At 35.2% G+C, this 18,092-nt stretch overlaps 1 protein-coding gene across 1 annotated transcript in view; it reads left to right on the top strand.

Moving 5' to 3' along the window:
* Positions 1 to 10,742, top strand: part of cygb2 (cytoglobin 2) — a 58,960-nt gene extending 48,218 nt beyond the window's left edge. The window contains exon 3 of the mRNA XM_052600730.1: positions 7,636 to 10,742. Coding sequence (XP_052456690.1) covers positions 7,636 to 7,800 — 165 coding nt within the window. The 3' untranslated portion in view covers positions 7,801 to 10,742. The remainder of the gene's footprint in view (positions 1 to 7,635) is intronic.
* Positions 10,743 to 18,092: the final 7,350 nt, after the last annotated feature.

The following is an 18,092-nucleotide window of genomic DNA, read 5'->3' as shown; positions in this document are numbered from 1 at the left end:
CCGGCAACTGAACTGCCGGTTTTGTCTGGTCAGAGGAGAACTGGCCCCCCAACTGAGCCTGGTTTCTCCCAAGGTTTTTTTCTCCATTCTGTCACCGATGGAGTTTCAGTTCCTTGCCGCTGTTGCCTCTGCCTCTACAGCGATATTGTTGACTTGATTGCAAATAAATGCACAGACACTATTTAAACTGAACAGATATGACATCAATGAATTTAATGATGAACTGCCTTTAACTATCATTTTGCATTATTGACACACTGTTTTCCTAACATAAATAAAGGTGACTTGACTTGACTTGACTGGTGGCCATCTTGTGCTGTGGCGCTGGGCTGGCATCCATCTTGCACCATGGCGCTGGGCTGGTGGCCATCTTGCGCAGTGGCGCTGGGCCGGCATGTGTGTGCCCCAATCCTAAAGCCAAAGTCCGGAACTCTTGTGCCACACCACCCACCTCATTCCCCCTTTGACGGAGGGTGGTTAATTTAATTAATCTTCTCCTCCACTCCTCCATGCTGGCTGGGGAACGGAGACAAAATCCCACACCGCTGGATCTGATCTGATGGAGTCCTTCTGTAATGATCGTGTGTGTTTATTGAGTAATCCAAAAATCAGAATCAAAACAAGCAGGGGGTCATAACCAAAAATCAGTCCAGAAACAAACAAACAAATAAACAGGAACAATAAACTCGAAACACAAGGAATGCGAGGAAACCAGGTGACGGAAAATAAGGACTCCATCACACAGAGAGAAAACAGACAGGTTTAAATAGACAGGATGATGATGATGAAAGTGAAGACAGCTGAGTGCAATTAGCAGGTATGCAATTTCAGTGATGAAGGGACAAGGCTTTGTGGGAAATTTAGTGCCTGCAGTGAGGTGCCTATGGGGAAGTGAGACCACTAGTGGACACCCAGGGAAACAAACCAGACACCGTGACAAATAGCTTGTGGGGGGTGAAAATTAAAGGTGTGAATATCTTGCTCTTTCATATGGACAGTGTCTGACGAGTATTTCAAACTTGCAGAGCAGGTTTAGGCAAAGTGTCTTAGTGTTTTAGGTTGTATCAAAATTGCCTTGTTTGGTTTGGCTTTGCAACTGCATAGGCCTACAGAATATTACATACAATATTTTCTGGTTTTGCTTTTTTCTCAGGAGAGATGATGCACTTCTAAGAGAGACAAAGAAACTGGTGAAAGAGACACATATCTGCCAGAGAGACAAAAACTTTTGTTCTTAACCCTCTGATTGTCTTCCACACGTTTCCTGTCCACACTCGTGTTTTTTGGGGTCTGAACATTTGTGCAGTTTTTGGAGGATTTATGATATCTTTTAAATTTCTATAAATAAATAAATATTTATTTATTTAAATAGGCTTTTTACAAAAAAAAAACAGCATTTTGTGTAAAATTCACTTTATAAAAGACCCAGATTTCTAACTTTCATTCATGGGGATAAAATGGATAATTTTAAATGATTTAATGTAACATACCCATTTTTTAGAAAATGCAGTTTAAAAAAACAAAATCCCTTTAACCACTAGATGGCTATAGAGCTCCACTATATGCTATTTGCTATTTGACTACCTGAAAGATATCTTTTCACAAGTTCGATTCAGTTGGATTCATATCTAAATATTATAAAATCACAATTATAACAAAAATAAAATATTTTTTGTCAAAGTTTAGTATTACTTTTCAATAATGTTACATTACAATGCATTGCAGGCAGTAAGCATGGTAAACCGCATGACTTCTGTAGACGGGGTTGGAGCAGGTTTGTGTGTGTGTGCGTGCTAAATTGTTTTGTCTCATCCTATCATCTCTCTCTAACTCTCTCTCCCTCTTTGGTGGTTCTGCATTTTGCATGATTTTTTTTTTTAATAATTATAAGAGAGCAGTTGTTTTATATCCTCATAAGTGTGTGTGTTTGTGTGTGTGTGTGCACATTGTCGGTGGCAGTGTCACCCCTTTATATTTGTGTTGGTTCTGCATTTTGGATGATTTTATTTGACAAATGATAAGAGAACATTTTTTATAGTCATTTTTAAAATGTATTCCTCTGTGTGTGGGGGGGTACGTGTGTTGTGAGCAATATAATTTAGCATTGTGGATGTTTTTTGCATTGGTGGAAGTGTGCCACTTTATTTGTGCCATTTCTGTCGATGTGTTCTGCGTTGTTTCTGATTTTGATGATGGATTTAGTCTTATTTTGATTGCCACGAGTGTCACAAATTTTGTCACGCTAACATAAAATCAGATATCATTCCAATTTTTTTTTTTTTTTTTTTTTTTTTTTTTTTTTTGTAGATCTAGAAAGTGTTGAGAGCCGTAGAAGGTTTCATACCATTTGGACAAAGGGAAATTTTTTTTTTTAATTTGAGCATTTGGGGTCAAAAAGACCCCGAAAACCATCTGAGGGTTAAAGTATAGCCTATGCTGCTTTTTACTATTTTCAGTTTTAATTGTACGTGGCAACGCTGCAGTCGTTTTGGCAATACAAATGTTGTATTTCAGCAATAAGAAACTCACCCAAGACATTATGTAGGCCTAATTATAATTAGTTTCATTAATGGGCAATTCCAGAATTACTGAGGTGACACTCGCAGTCAAAATCTGAAATATAAATTTTCACAGAATGTAGTCCAGACATCAGAAAAGTATCCATATATGAACATGTTTTATAGGCTATTTTAGATTTGGGAAATACATATGCACTACGGACATGACAAAAAAGACCTCCGTTTTTGGGAGACATCATATTTTGTAGACTTTCTGTGATATACAATGCACAAACCATAAGCAACAATATCTGCGGAATGCAGAAGGGTTGACCATCCACTAAGCATAAAATATATATTTTATTAACATTTTTGTTTTTGTGTTTCAGAGGATAATCAATGTTAAGACATCTCTCCATTACAGACAGTTCTGAAAGTAGAATTTATGCACACATGTATAAAATGCTTTAAAAACATTAACAGAGATGTCTAGAGGGTATTTAATAGGTCTGCCTCCATGAAAGATTTTTCTAGTAGTCATACACTTGTCATTATTCAATTAATTGCACATTTATATTAAATTAACACAGTCTAATCCATAATGAGCCTTAATATGCTCAAGCACATGCATTAAGTTTGCCACAAAGCACAGGCAGAAGTAGCCTAATAATTGTGAAAAAGGAGACATTTGAATGATTTATTAATAAACTAATATTTTCTTGTCGGCTGCAAGATGAAATTCACGGTGCTGATTCTCAACTCCACAGGATGCGCATAATCAGAGTATTTGCTTTTATTTTGAATTGGTTCATTTAAAAGTAGACATTTCAAACTTCATGTAGATATATTTCTCATGTATGTAAGGCACCCCAATTTTAAGTTATTTCATTATCAGGGAAAACAAAAAGTGATTGCAAGGGCACCTCCCTGTCATGCATGCACATTATTAATTTTCCGCACAAGCACTTGAATATGAATAGTAATAGAGCACATCTCTTTTAGATTACAGTTTGGGATCCGCATTAAAAATAAATACACACAAGTGTACAACAGAGATAGATGCAGTTATAACCTATAAATTAAAGGCTTTTTGACATTTTAAAATGATCTAACGGCTGATGCCGCTCCAATTCGCTGATTTTGATTGTTTTAATAAATCTCTTTTACATTAAATAATAAAGATACAAAGAAGGTTAAGTAAGATATTATTATGTGCCGCAAATCTTACACGCTGATATTTTAAGGAATAGAATACACTCCTGCATTTAAATGAGGCTGCAATTTTTTATTTATTTATCTTTTGAGTTTTACTTGAATTGTATGAAAGATAGTAAAGCGGCTCCTTTTAAAATCACAGAAATTGTCAATTAATGAAGCTCTTTTTTTACATTGTGTGTACTTTGTTGATTATAATGGTAGAACTTGATTTTAAACGTGAGGACATTTTATTAATCCATCCAATCTTTTCAGTTTCAATGATTTTGCTAAATTGTGGCCAGGTTTAGTTTATTCATTTCTTGTTTTAGTTTGGCCTAAATAATAGGAGCGGAATTATTCAGTACCTCACATTTTACTAAAATAATGGAAATAATTTTTAAAATATGCAACAATTTCTTAATCACTGTACAGACAGATATCTTTTCCCTAAGTAGTTTTCTGTCAAAATAAAGGACAGGTAATAAATAACAAAGTACGTGGGTGTAATAATAAATGTGCTTTGATGTATTTGTTTGATAACTTGTGGTTAAAGCACCACTCAATGGTCAAAAGCTGCAAATGCACTTTGCAGACCAGTGATGCGCGGGTCAATGTATTATTACCCGCAACCGACCAATGTTTTCAAATAACCCACCCTCAACTCTGACCGCAAAAAAAGGAAAATAAAATATTGTACCCGACCCGCTTCCTGACCCACATTTTTTAAAAGTAGTAAATGCTCATCATAGCCTCGTTGGGCCATAGACGTAGGAACTAGGCAAAAAAAAACAAACTCCTTACTATATTTTAATTTTGTCAAGAATTATAAAAAAATATCATCAATAAGCTCATAATTTGTTAAAAAATAGTATAGTCTGGCTATGTCTATTTTGATGTTTCTGTTCAGCAGACAGTGAGGCTCGGGTTTGTTCCGATCAGACCTCGTGAGTGGAGAGCACATTTCTCCATATATTCCGCTCTGCTCGCTCATTCCGTGGGGTCTCGCCTCAACCCAGAATGGCCTGCTGGTTTGAAAATATGCAAGGAGACATTTAATTGTTTAGTAATAAACATTGTTTAGTAATTGACGATGCGGACTCGCCACGCCAGAGAGAAATGCACATTTCATATGCATTACATAATCAGAGGGTAGCCTATTAATTTTGGTTTTAATATTTTCGTTTAAAAGTAGACATTTCAAGGTTTATGTAATATATAGCCTATATTTCTTAAATTTGTGAGGCACAAGCTGAGTTTCCACACCCTCCAGTGATTGTGCCAGCGCCTCATTACATTGTCTGGTATATATTTGCTTCTTATTTATAAAATACGGGCAATTGATTGATAAAACATTGATCAAAATTAAGATATAATTTATACAAAACGAAAATGTTTTAAAAAGAGTTTTCTATAAAACAAAACTTAATGAAGTCCCACGTAGGAGATGGAAGGATATAAAACTGGAGCGACTATAGTGAAGGACGAGAGAGGACCAGGCCTGGGACATTATTTTATGTGTTTGCTTTTATTTATGCGCACCAGTCGTCCGCGAGGGGCTGGTGCGCTGTTTTGTATTTATTTTTCAATTATTAAAATTATGTTTTGATTATGTTTGGTTCCAGCCTCCTTCTTCCCGATGAGTACAAAGGTTATATCGTTACACATGTTTTACCAAAAACAGCGTATTCACCTTTTCTCTTGCTGCCTCCAGACTGAGCTTGTGCCTCATCTTCGCGCCAGTTAATTGTGCAGGCCTATTTCAAAATTGTGTCCAGTACTATATAAATTACAAAGGTTTAATTGGCATCTTTATTTCAAAATTATTTTATTTTCAAACCCGACTGATCGCGACCCGAATATCATTAAAAATATTTTTGGATGACTCGTTACCGAAAGGCAACCTCGGGTTACCGCAGGCACCCGCTCATTTTGGATAAACCTGAGCATCACTGTTGTAGACGCTGCAGTAGAAAGCACACTCTGGTTGGCCACCTACTGTACTTCTTAGAGAATGAGGACATATTTATGGCCTGATGGTGACACAGGAAGCTCAGTAATGTCAACTGGCATGAATAGTCTACAGGGGAGCTAAATGATGTGGTACTGGCATAGATTTAGACTGTCATGGAACACACTGTTGGCAGTAGTTATTTATGTCTCTAGCCATGTATGGCCAGTAGAAATACTCTCCATCTCTTGCAAGTGTGTTTTTATGACCAAAGTGACCTACAGTGGAATGTCCATTTTTAAAACTGTAACACCTGGGGAACAGCTTTGCTGGGAATGACTACATCACAAGTAGGTGATTCTTTTTGTTTGTTACAGGCAAAACAGTAGATTTTCCCATCCTGCAAATGTAGTCTATCAAATTGTCACCAGTACACTTTGAGCTCTGCTGAACCTTTTTTTTACCCAAGCTGGAGGTCTCCTTTCATCTTCCAACCACTCAATGTCTTTTTTGGCACTGTGCAATTCTGGCTTGCCTGACAATGAGGGATCAGATGTAGGCTGAGCAGTGGTATCACTTTGAGTTGGGCATCTAGATAGTGAGTTGCATTTGTGTCTCTTGCACAATTCCTGTGTTTGATGACCAATTGTACACACCAAGCTCCAGTACCCAACATGCCCTACGTCCTGTTGGATCTCAATCAATAGTTTTTGTTTTGTTTTGTTTTTTAAACCTAACAAGGATGATCTGTAACAATCACCTTTACCTTGCAAGTAGTGTGAAAAATGTCTAACGGACCAAACAATAGCCCACCATTCTCTGTCAAAGGTGGACCAGTTGTGCTCTTTTGCACATGACTGGCATAGGCTACCAACTTTGCAACAACCTGTTGTTGTTGTGCAAAAATGGAGCCAATTGCATGGTGAGATTCATCCATGTATAGAATAAAAGACTTGCTGAAACCAGGATAAGGGTGTGGACAAGAGGGGAATTTGGTATGTTTCTTAATCAGGTTGTGTAAATACGCTGCCTTTTCTGCAAAGTCTTTGATAAAACGGTGATAGGAAGAACAGTGTCCTACAAAGTGTCTAACCTCTGTAGGTCTAGTTGGACGAGGCCAATTCAACGCTTAGCCACTTTGGGGTTCAACAATCACTGAAAAGTTTAAGGTGGGGGGCATTACTCATCATCATCGACAAATAGAGGGTCGAGAGGAAATTTAAATCTCAATAAATTAGAATGTCGTGGAAAGTACTTTTATTTCAGTAATTCAACTCCAATTGTGAAAATCATGGATTAAATAAATGCAATGCACACAGACTGAAGTACTTTAAGTCTTTTGGTTATTTTAATTGTGATGATTTTGGCTCACAAACCCACCAATTCATCTCAACAAATAATAATACTTAATATGAAGATTAATTTTTTTTTTTTTTTTTTTTTTTTTGTGAATTGTTGGCCTTATGGAAAGTATGTTAATTAATTTACTGTACATGTACTCATCACTTGGTAGGGTTAGGGCATGGCATGGAGGTGATCAGTTTGTGGCACTGCTGAGGTGGTATGGAAGCCCAGGTTTTTTTTTTTTTTTTTTGACAGTGGCCTTAATCTCATCTGCATTTTTTGGTCTTTTGTTTCTCATTTTACTCTTGCAAATGACCCATAGATTTTCTATGGTGTTCAGGTCTGGTGAGTTTGCTGGCCAGTCAAGCACACCATCACCTAACTGATCGGTAACTGGAAGTAGTACTGACTGAAGTCATAAGGGTAGAGAGGTAGAAAAAGAATGGAGAGCATGAGTTTGTAAGCATGCTAAGAGTTATTCAAATAAATAACCAATTCACTTTGGTCTGGCTTAATTTTAAATCCTTCAAATATAACACACTGTAAGCCATAAGAAAGTTACTGGTCCCTTACTTAAAGCCTGCTAATGATTTATTTGATCTGTCTATTATGTTAATTTTTTTTTCACTTTATTTCTTTTGACAACAGATCTTAAGTGGGGTTATTCTGGAGATACTTGCGGAGGATTTCGGAGAGTGCTTTACCCCAGAAGTGCAGACATCCTGGACCAAACTGATGGCAGCATTGTACTGGTATATCACAGGGGCTTATACTGAGGTGGGATGGCTCAAACTATCCAGCTCAGCGGTCTGAGATTAGGCATTCATTCCTACTGTACATGAACACTGGTTGTAACTCATCAGCTTGGCTAGTCAAAGGACTGACTTAAGAGGATAAAGATCAATAGAATAGAATTAGAAATATGTTTTCCATCATATACATCATTTTCTTTCACCTTGTTTTATACATTTTTAGTATATACAACTCGAACCTCTAAGATGTTGTCTGTGCTGTGTAGTGTAATTTGCTTGTGTATCTTTTAGGCTTGTGTTTCAATGTGTATATCAAAACAGATCACATTTTATTATAATGCCACAGCAGAATTATAATACATACTAACGCATAAATAGAAAATAAATAGCATAAACCTGCTGTTCATTTGTTAACTTTGTCAAGACAATAGTGTTCTCCAAAATACAAACCACACACAAGTCTTCATTGTTCAGTACTTTACTCATGGTGAATCTAACCTTATTGGTGCTTCTCACATGAGAGGCATAAATGAATAAAATAACTCATTCAAGAAGTGACCCAGTATTCTCAGATCTGACGTTTATCCTTCTGTTAATGTTCATTTGGGAGTCACACTTGTGTTTTTCACGGTCAAAATTGACCGGACACCTGAAATGACACTTTTTTAAATTTCTGTGAAATTAATGTAATATAATTTTGTTCGATAATATTTTTCTTTTTCATTTTGTATTTTGAAAGAATTTCATGGTACTGTTTAATATTTATGCAATAATTATGATCAATTTATGATTAATCAAACAATTTTTCTAATATTTTTTTAGCACTTTCTAATATTTTCTAATATATATTTTTTTTCAATTATGGCAGTATTTTGGGTTAAAATAGAGACAATGCATTTAAATTGTAAATTCATTTTCAAGGCAAATTAATTCCATATGGTGGGAGTAAAAACAAGATAAAAACATCCAAACTTTAATGGTTTAGCCACTAGATTTCTATAGAGCTCTATATAAAAGATTTATAAATAATTATCTAGTTGTTTTTTTAAATAAATACAGCCACACCAGTTAATTTGTGTGTGTCTAATAGTGTGTTGTGTGTCTGTGAGTGTGTGTGTCCAATTTGTACTAAGTGTCACCGCTTCCTTGGTGGCTAAATTATGGATTTTATTTCAGGTATTTGCAAAAACATGTTGTGTGTTACAGTCACACTAGTTCATATATGTGCATATGTGGGGGGAGTGTGTCTGTTTTGCACTCTTAATATTTTAAAGTATCACCCCTTAATTGCTTTTTTCTGCATTGCGAATGATTTGTAGATAACACACACACACACACCCACACACACACACACACACACACACACACACACACACACACACACACAAATATAATAGTCTCTGTATTTTCACATTTTTGCATATTTTTTATTAATTTCCAATGCCAGTCATATTTGACCGCGAACAACAAAAGTGTGACTATTTTTAAATGACCATTTAGCCTTCTTGAATCAAGTCCACAATTATTAGTATTATTTTTATTTTATTTTTCTGCCATAAAAGTCAATGAGTTTCATACCACTCCAGTGAAGCAGTGATTTCTTATATATATGCAGGTTCAGGTCCGGTGACTGTGGAGGCCAGGTCATCTGGCGCAGCACCCCATCACTCTCCTTCTTGGTCAAATAGCCCTTGATGCCTTCAGTGTGAATCTAAAATTTTCATAGTCATGAAAATAAAGAAAACTCTTTGAATGAGAAGGTGTGTCCAAACGTTTGGTCTGCACTGTGTATATATAAAAAAAATCACTGCTTCACTGGAATGGTATAAAACCCACTGACCTTTATGGCAGAAAAATTATAATAATAATTGTAGATACATATATATCTTTTTTTCATTTTCTTTTTTCTAAATATGTTTTATTCCAGTCTAATGCTATATCAGACCCCACTGAGCACAATTACTCAATTAAGTCTAACTTGTTAAAAAAAACACACATTTCATTATGTACATGAATTTGTTGCTGATTAAATAAATAGAATAGATACAAAAAAGTCTAAGAAACACACCATTCCAAAAAGTGATGCAATGATACACAGACATAAAAACATGATTGATTATGATTTATTCCACCAAAGTCTTGCATTACATGTCCTTTAAGTACAAAGTATTTTTATTATATAGTGTGTGTTTGTGGTTATTTTGTTATTTTGATTTTTTTTATCTACTTTATCCTAGCATCCATCCTTATACATGGCTTACAATGTTCTTCCATGTATACCTCACTCCATATCCAGCAAAACAATCATCACTTTCTTTCTAAAATAGGCTCCTTAATTTTACCAGCTTTTCCTTCACTCTTCTTCTCCTGTTCTTTGTATTCACTCAGTCTTTTTCATCTCTTTCTTTATTAACATGGCATATTCTTCCATTATCTAGCTAATTCCACCTTTTGGCAGTGAGCCTGTCTCTGTGCAATGGCCTGTGCCAGGTTTCCCTTGAATCATACACATCCTCAAATGCAGACAAACAATGGTTCAGCTGTATAATATTACTGAAAAATGCTTTACCATTTACTAAGACTGCAGACTGTTAAAAACCTGTTATTTCTGGGTTCGTGCTCAGCATATTATTAAAATATTTCCCAAAATGCAAATTAAAAAAACAGCATACATGAACATGAATATTAAGTGGTAAACTTTTATTTTTATTACAGTTTCTGTATTTGAGTTTATTACACTGTCTCATTATCAAAAGACTGCTTTTTTTCTTTTGGTACATAATACTAATCTTGGTGGAGTCATACTACTTCATAAATATAAACTAAATATAAGAGATGAATATGAATATAATAAATACTATCTACAAGCATGTGATGCATCATCTGTTATTACTCTTATACTGCCTTTGAATCGTTGCTTTCAGAAGTCTCTCTTTGTTTGACCATTGCCACTTGATGAACTCCCTGTCATTTATATTTTAGAGATTAAAACTGTCCAGACAAAAATAATGTTTGGCTGCATTATTTTTGCAACTCACAAATTTGTTTTTGAAGTTTACACAGAGAAAATAATGCCATCGTTTACAAAAACTTGCGCTTTGAAACCCTTTTTTAGAGGTTTAAATATTTCCTGTTATCACAGGATATCTGCTTACAATTGTTTTTACATATGAATTTGTGAATCACACAAAATGTCAAATATACATTTTTTTAGCTGGTCAAAAAAACACTTTATAGCTACCTACCTATCTGAGTTCAGTTCATCACTGTCCCAGCACACTCCAGCACACAAATGCTCCTGAAGATCTTAATTACTCGGTTCAGGTGTGTTTGATCAGGGTTTCAACTGAACTTTGTAGGAAGGTAAATCTCCAGGAACAGGAGTTGGCACCCCTGCTATAAAGTGTTTTTAGACTAGTAAATAATCTGCTGAAAACTGACACAAACAAATATCAAATGAAAATATCAAGCATTGTGTTCAGAAGACAAAGTTGTTAACAACACAAATACTTTATTTTAATAAATTAATAAATAAATTAAATAAGAAATAAATGTCTTAAGCTGTCCTTTGCCCAATTTTAGTAAATGCTAACACCGTATGTTTTACAAGGGAGTTGTGGAGGTAAGTTAATATTCATGTCCTTTTTTTTTTTTTTTTTTTGTCTATATTTAATCTTGAAGAAATGTGGATGGTTAACAATGGTTACATTTATGGTGCTGAGTGAGAAGCCTATGTGTAACATGGGAGTATCTGAATATTTTGGATATGCTTGAAGAGATGTGTGGAACGTACAGAAGCTGTCAAACAGTGAGTAGCAGCAGTCCAAGTTAAGTATTGAGATGAATGAATTAAATTAGATGAAGATATTCTTAAGAAAAGAGGTGGTCATATATGCACCAGTATTTGTATGCATATCCCTTACAAAGAAAAGTACTGTGGTAATACCATAGTACAGTGATGTTTGATATGCTAATACTTTTTAGTTGGCCATGGAGCAGGAACTGTATGAGGCAAGTTGAAACTGTTTTCATTTTTTCACACTGTTCTTAAAGTTATAGCCTTTCAAAACTCATTACTCTGGGTAAAGAAATGTTTCACACCTGCAGTTTTAAAAAGAAGTTTAAAAGCATTGCTTTTGCAGACACTGTGAGACAAGCCATGTTTTGAGTATGTTTAGTCAATGGTACTGACATGCCAAGTCGTTACACTTTATTTTGATAGTTCACTTTAGACATTCTACAAATTCTACTTTAAAATTATTCACCCCCTTGACCTGCAAGACATTTTGCTACCAAGAACGAAATTAAAAAAAAAATTCAAGTTGCCAAAAAATAAAAAATAAAAATACAAAATTATTTAACCACCCAAAATTCAAATTTTTTAAGAAAGGGATAACAGCTGTATGTGCATTAAACAATTTTAGTGTATGATATGGAGGCAACGAACAACCCAATACGAAGCAACCACCCTGGTCATGGTCATTTGCCAGAACTGACAAGTTAAAGCTGTTAATAATGTTGGAGCACAATATTTGACCATAAGGGTAAAAAATTCGGTTATTTTAATCCTTTACTGCTTGTTAGATAGCATTTTGCCTGCTTTAAATCAGACATAGAGATGTCCTGATACGAAGGTTTTGCATGCTCAGTATTCTTATGCTCTTCATTGAAATGTTGAATTCTTTCATCAGTCATCTAGCAAGTCTTTGGCAGTAAATTGAGTTATTTTTTTCTTTCTCTCAGTTGTTCTAATGAAGCATTTTATTCCTCTTGATGATATTGTGCTTTTTTTCTTTAATGCTCTCAAAGGTTTTTCGGTAACACTTTATAATAACTTTAATTAATAAATAATTAACAAGCATTTTAAAATGCTGAACAGATAATTAGTAAATATAAATTCACATAGCTAGAAATGTGAGATAACATGCTTGTTAATGCTTACTAATGTACTTATTAAAATTACCTAATGATTAACAGATCAGTATTTAATGTAATTTGAAATGCCTACAAATGTCATTAAACGTTCAATTCACATGATCACATACTTTTTTTTTCTTAAATCTACAAATTATTTTCTTAGAAATTATACAATAATTACAAACTTACTATTTCATGTACTTTTCATACGATGTGCCCTAATGCCCTTTTTACATTTACAAATAAAGAAATGGATGGATGGAAGAGTGTGATGAGTGCAATCTAGTATAAACTATTCATCATTCATAAATGTTTATAAATGTTTACTAAAAATAAGTACCTTGATGAGCTGCCATCTCGATGGCAAAATGTGCCCCAAAGGTCCTGAATTCACCTTATTTATACATCTTAATAAATAATATATTAATAATTTGTGCATGTTTTTGCAGTACCCAATCTAAAGTTGAAACTATTGATAATTTGGAAAAGTTTATTGTTTATTAATCTTTTAGTATCTTTGTGGACACTGGACTTTTAGCTGCTGTAACAACCTTTGTGTAAAGAGTGGTAAGTTAAGTTTAGACAAATGCTTGCTAAAAACATCACACACATTGTAATTGTGCAAAACACTTATATTAGTGTACTATTTATCATTAAACATGATATTCCCTTTATCAAATATTAACAAGACAAAACTAATTTATTTTTCAAGAAAATACTTGTTAATTTATCAAAACAGTGTAATTTAAACAGATTAATTTGACCCTGTACACTTTTGACCCCATAAAAAAACACTGTTTAAATGTTCAAGCAAAGAAAGAAGGCGTAAATTTTATTTTCACTATTGTCACTGCCGCCATGTTGTGGAAATGCTGTGTGTTTCGTTGTGACAGCAAAACTACTTTGTTTGGCCTTCCAAAAGAGGATGATATCAGCTTCTTCATGGCTAGACCTGATCCGTGCTGGTCACATAGGAAATACATCAACTTCGCACAGTGGATTGCTGAATTGGCTTTCACCGTGGACAAAGCAGATTCTAGCCCGGGGTCATCACATGGGATTGCCACAAGCCTGGCGGCTGCTGCTTGTTTGAATACGCCGGCCGCATTATTCTCAAGTCTGCTGGCCATTCCTTACTCAAGCATTCATTAGGTGATGCTGTGTGATGCATTTTATGGAGGACTGTTTCCTGAACCTGCAGACTAGCCTACAATGGGTCTGTGATCAAAGGCTGTTCTATAAAGTGGGGCAGTTCCAACTTACATATAAAGAATTTGCCATTGATGATTCAAGCGCAAGTTTTAGGCAGTGTAGAGTAGCGCTTGTTGTTTGTTGTTTCTCCGATCAAAAATGCAGACATGGTTTTATATTTATGCAGTGCCACATGCAACGAGATGCATAAAAAAACAGTATAAGTCACTTGATGCAACAAATGCCTCGTTGGTAATGGAATTTATTAATTTTGTCTGGACGTGTCGGGAGGCGGCATCACAATATGTTAAGGGGTGTAACATTTCAGTCACATGTGCTTGAGGTATTCAGCCAATCACAATGCACTAAATAGGTGGCCAATCAGCATACACCTCGCTTTTCAGCAATGTCATATGATACTACAATACTAAAGCAAAAATAAAAGTTACACCTTTTTTCTTTGCGTGAACATTTGGGTGGTGTTATGCAAATCTTCTCTAACAGAGGGGCTGTTTAAAAAAGGCATTTTAGAATGGCGTGGACAAGTCTTTACAACTTTACAGATCTTCTTTATGCACAAAGAGCTTGTAACACTCCAAAGAGAAAGGAAAAATATAAATTGCATCATTTGATCCCTTTAAAGGAATTCCATCAGTGAATTCAGTGAGATCATCATCCAGTTCAGTTCAGTTTAAATAGTATCGGTGCAATCAAGTCATTGATATCACTGGATATTAAATGTCCTCATCTAAGCAAGCCAGAGGTGACAGCAGCAAGAAACCAATACTCCATTGGTGACAGAATGGAGACAAAACCTTGGGAGAAATCAGGCTCAGTCGGGGGGCCAGTTCTCCTCTGGCCAGACGAAACCAGCAGTTCAATTCCAGGCTGCAGCAAAGTCACATTGTGCAGAGGATTCATCTGGTTCTTGTGGAGTTACAGACTGGATCTGGTGGCTACGGTGACCTTGGAATAAGAAAGAAACAGACTAATATTAGCTTAGATCCCATTCTTCTAACAATGTAGCAAGTACATCAGGTGTTATGGGAGGTGTTCCCTGCTCCGGTTGTCCTATTTAATGCAGCCTAAAATCCTTTAATGGAATGGAATTTTAGAAATGTCTTACTGTGTTAGCCAAGTTAAAGAGATTGGTCTTTAATCTATATTTAAACTGACAGAGTGTGTCTGCCTCCCGAACAATGTTAGGTAAGTTATTCCAATAAGTTATTCATATAAGTTTGGGTGCTAAATATGAAAATGATCTGCCGCCTGCAGTTGAGTTTTATATTCTAGGTCAGTGGTTCCCAACCTTTTTCAACTCGCGGCCCACACAACCAAACACATATGTTTGCGCGGCCCACTTCAAAAAAATTAACTGACCCCGCTATTGTTGGGTTAATAACGTAATACTCAGAAGCTAGATTTTAAAATATATTTATTGAATAAACTAGGGCTGTGCGATATGGACAAAAAAAAAAAAAAAACTATCGCGATTTTTTTGATCAATTTTGCAATTTTGCTTTTACAGTCATAAATGCGTTCAGGATTAATTTGAAACATATTTCCAAAAGAAAACCAATCAGAGCTTTATCAAAAAGTTGTAACATCTCTAGAACAGACATAAGTCAAAATTATCACTATAGTGAAGATGTAAAAAAATGTATAGACTTGTGGCAAAATAAATACATAAATAAAAAAAATCCTGTATACAGGGACTTTTTTTTTCTTTTTTGCCATGCATTGTTCATAGAGCTCATTAATTGTAGCGGTGCCTCAGGTGTTTGCAGTGTGTATACAGTATGTGTATGCGGTCAGCAGTGAGAGCGCATAAATATAACACGAAAGCACATTAAAATAATGCACGAATGCGAATCTCTCTGTTCGCAGCAGATTTCCTTTGCTCTGTCACAAAACCGGTCGTGCTTGCTCAGATACATGCTGCTTTGCGAGGAGAGAGTGTGCACACTTAAAACGTGTCTCCTCTCACTTAAACTGCACCCTGTTCACTAACAAATTCACTCTATGCTCATGTGTTAGACATTAATTATTTTCGCACGTTTTTATTTCTAGCCTTTTACCACAGTGAGAACGCTCTGATCCGTCAACATTTGCTCAAAAAAAAAAAAGGCGCATCACAGACAGTGTGTGAACCTGAAGTTAGGCATATGTGCACGCTCAAATCGTTGATTTTAGGACGTTTCCTTTTAATCGCACAGCCCTAGAATGGACTGGAAATGAACAGAAAATAATTGGCGGCCCACCTGCAATACCACCGCGGACCACAGGTTGAAAACCACTGTTCTAGGTATTATCAAATTGCCAGAGTTTTGAGAGCTCAGCAGACATGGAAGTCAGTAATATGATAATTGTCTCACATATACACAGCCGTTCAAAAATGTGGGTTCCATATGATTTATTATTATTATTATTATTATTATTATTATTAAGACATGAATACTTTTATTTAGCAAGGATGCTTTACATTGATCAAAAGTGAAAGCAAAGACCTTTACATTTTTACAAAAAAGGGACAGGGTGGCAGGAGATAAAAAAATCAATTTAATAATAAGTATAATAATTAATAATAATAATAAGCAGCACCATATTAGCATATTATAATTATTCCTAAAATATATAACACAATATATATATATATATATATATATATATATATATATATATATATATATATATATATATATATATATATATAGTAGGGTAGCTGAATGTTAAGGCGTCTCATGACAGGAAGAAGCAAAAGAGTTTCATTTTCAAAAGCTGACATCTCAACATCCAGAGTTCTCCCAGCTGGGATGAAATTCTCATTGCTGACATAAAGGGAGCAGCCTCTCAGCATGCCTCTTGCATTTCTGATGATATACTGGGGATGCACATTCAGCCCTCTGACAGATTATCATCAAGAGCCTTTTTTGTAAGAGGCGGTACCAGAATCCATTTCAGATAATTTCAACCAAACACCAGCCAGAGAAATCACACTACTTTGGTTTATGTGGTAATAAAATAAACAAATAAATATATAAATAAAATGCATTTATAACAAATATATAAAATTCTAAACTAAATAAAATGTATATGATATACTTCAACAAAGGTTCATCATTGTCAATGGCTTGTTTCATAAACCTGCACAAAAATATTCACAAAGCTGTTAAAACTTTACAGCAGTTTACACCAAAATCACTTAAACTCAGAAGATTCACTTAATACTCATGAATAAACATTTTGTCACCCTTGAGCTCTGAGGATAAGACACACACAGTGGTTCCACACATGGTGGTATGGGATTGGTTAATTATGCAGTCCTTACACTTATATGCACTGCTGATTCATTGCAACACAGAAAAAAAAATCTCCCTTTATATCTCTCTGCTGGGTATAAAATGTAAATTTTCAATCAAAGTGTTGATTTGGCTATAGTCAAAACTAAGTCAGTGATCATTATTTAAAATTAAATAAATAAACCATCATTAATTAATTAAAAAATAAACTGCAATTCATCCTCCATGTGGATGTGTGTTTGCATTACAGTTTATTCTCTCTTGATGTTTGCCACTCTGAGCTGAAATATCACACTTCCAATGGACTCCTATGGTCCTCTGTGGGTTTGTATTATTGTCCATAATACAATCTCATTAGATTACAAGACTGACAAAATGGAAGTGTATTTGTTTTCATGAGCTTGTGACTGTGTGAACATGATGGTTGCCAGATATGAGCAACCACTAAAATTGTTGCTGCCTAAACCAAAACAATACAGGTAAAAATAGTGTACAGGTTAAAACATAAAACACATTTTACGATGTAGGTAATTTGAGAGGAATATTTAATGTGTGAAATCCCCTTAATTTCCAAGTATCTTGTGGTTATATATTCAAGTGCAGAATCAGATATCTTGACACCAATAAGAGTCATCATACCTCAGGGGTGTCAGGGAGGCCCTCCATCTTGAGTCATGTTAGAATCGCCCTGATTTGTAATGTAAAGTAAAAGAGCCATTAGATTCTTGTGGCTCATTCACTATCATTACCCAAATCTGTGATGACACCCTTCTCTCTTTGTTCTTTCTGTCTCAGTCCATCAACATGCCTCCCCCTTCAAGCAGTCATCTAGATGAGCTCAGTGAGATGGCATGCCCCAAATCCCCCACACCACCTGCACCACACACACAGAAGGAACTGAAAAATCCATAGCATTTACAGTGAAATAAATATACATATTTTGGGT

The sequence above is a fragment of the Carassius gibelio genome, chromosome A6 (assembly GCF_023724105.1).
Source record: "Carassius gibelio isolate Cgi1373 ecotype wild population from Czech Republic chromosome A6, carGib1.2-hapl.c, whole genome shotgun sequence".
NCBI classification, from domain to species: domain Eukaryota; kingdom Metazoa; phylum Chordata; class Actinopteri; order Cypriniformes; family Cyprinidae; genus Carassius; species Carassius gibelio.
This window is presented reverse-complemented; position numbering and strand designations above follow the sequence as displayed.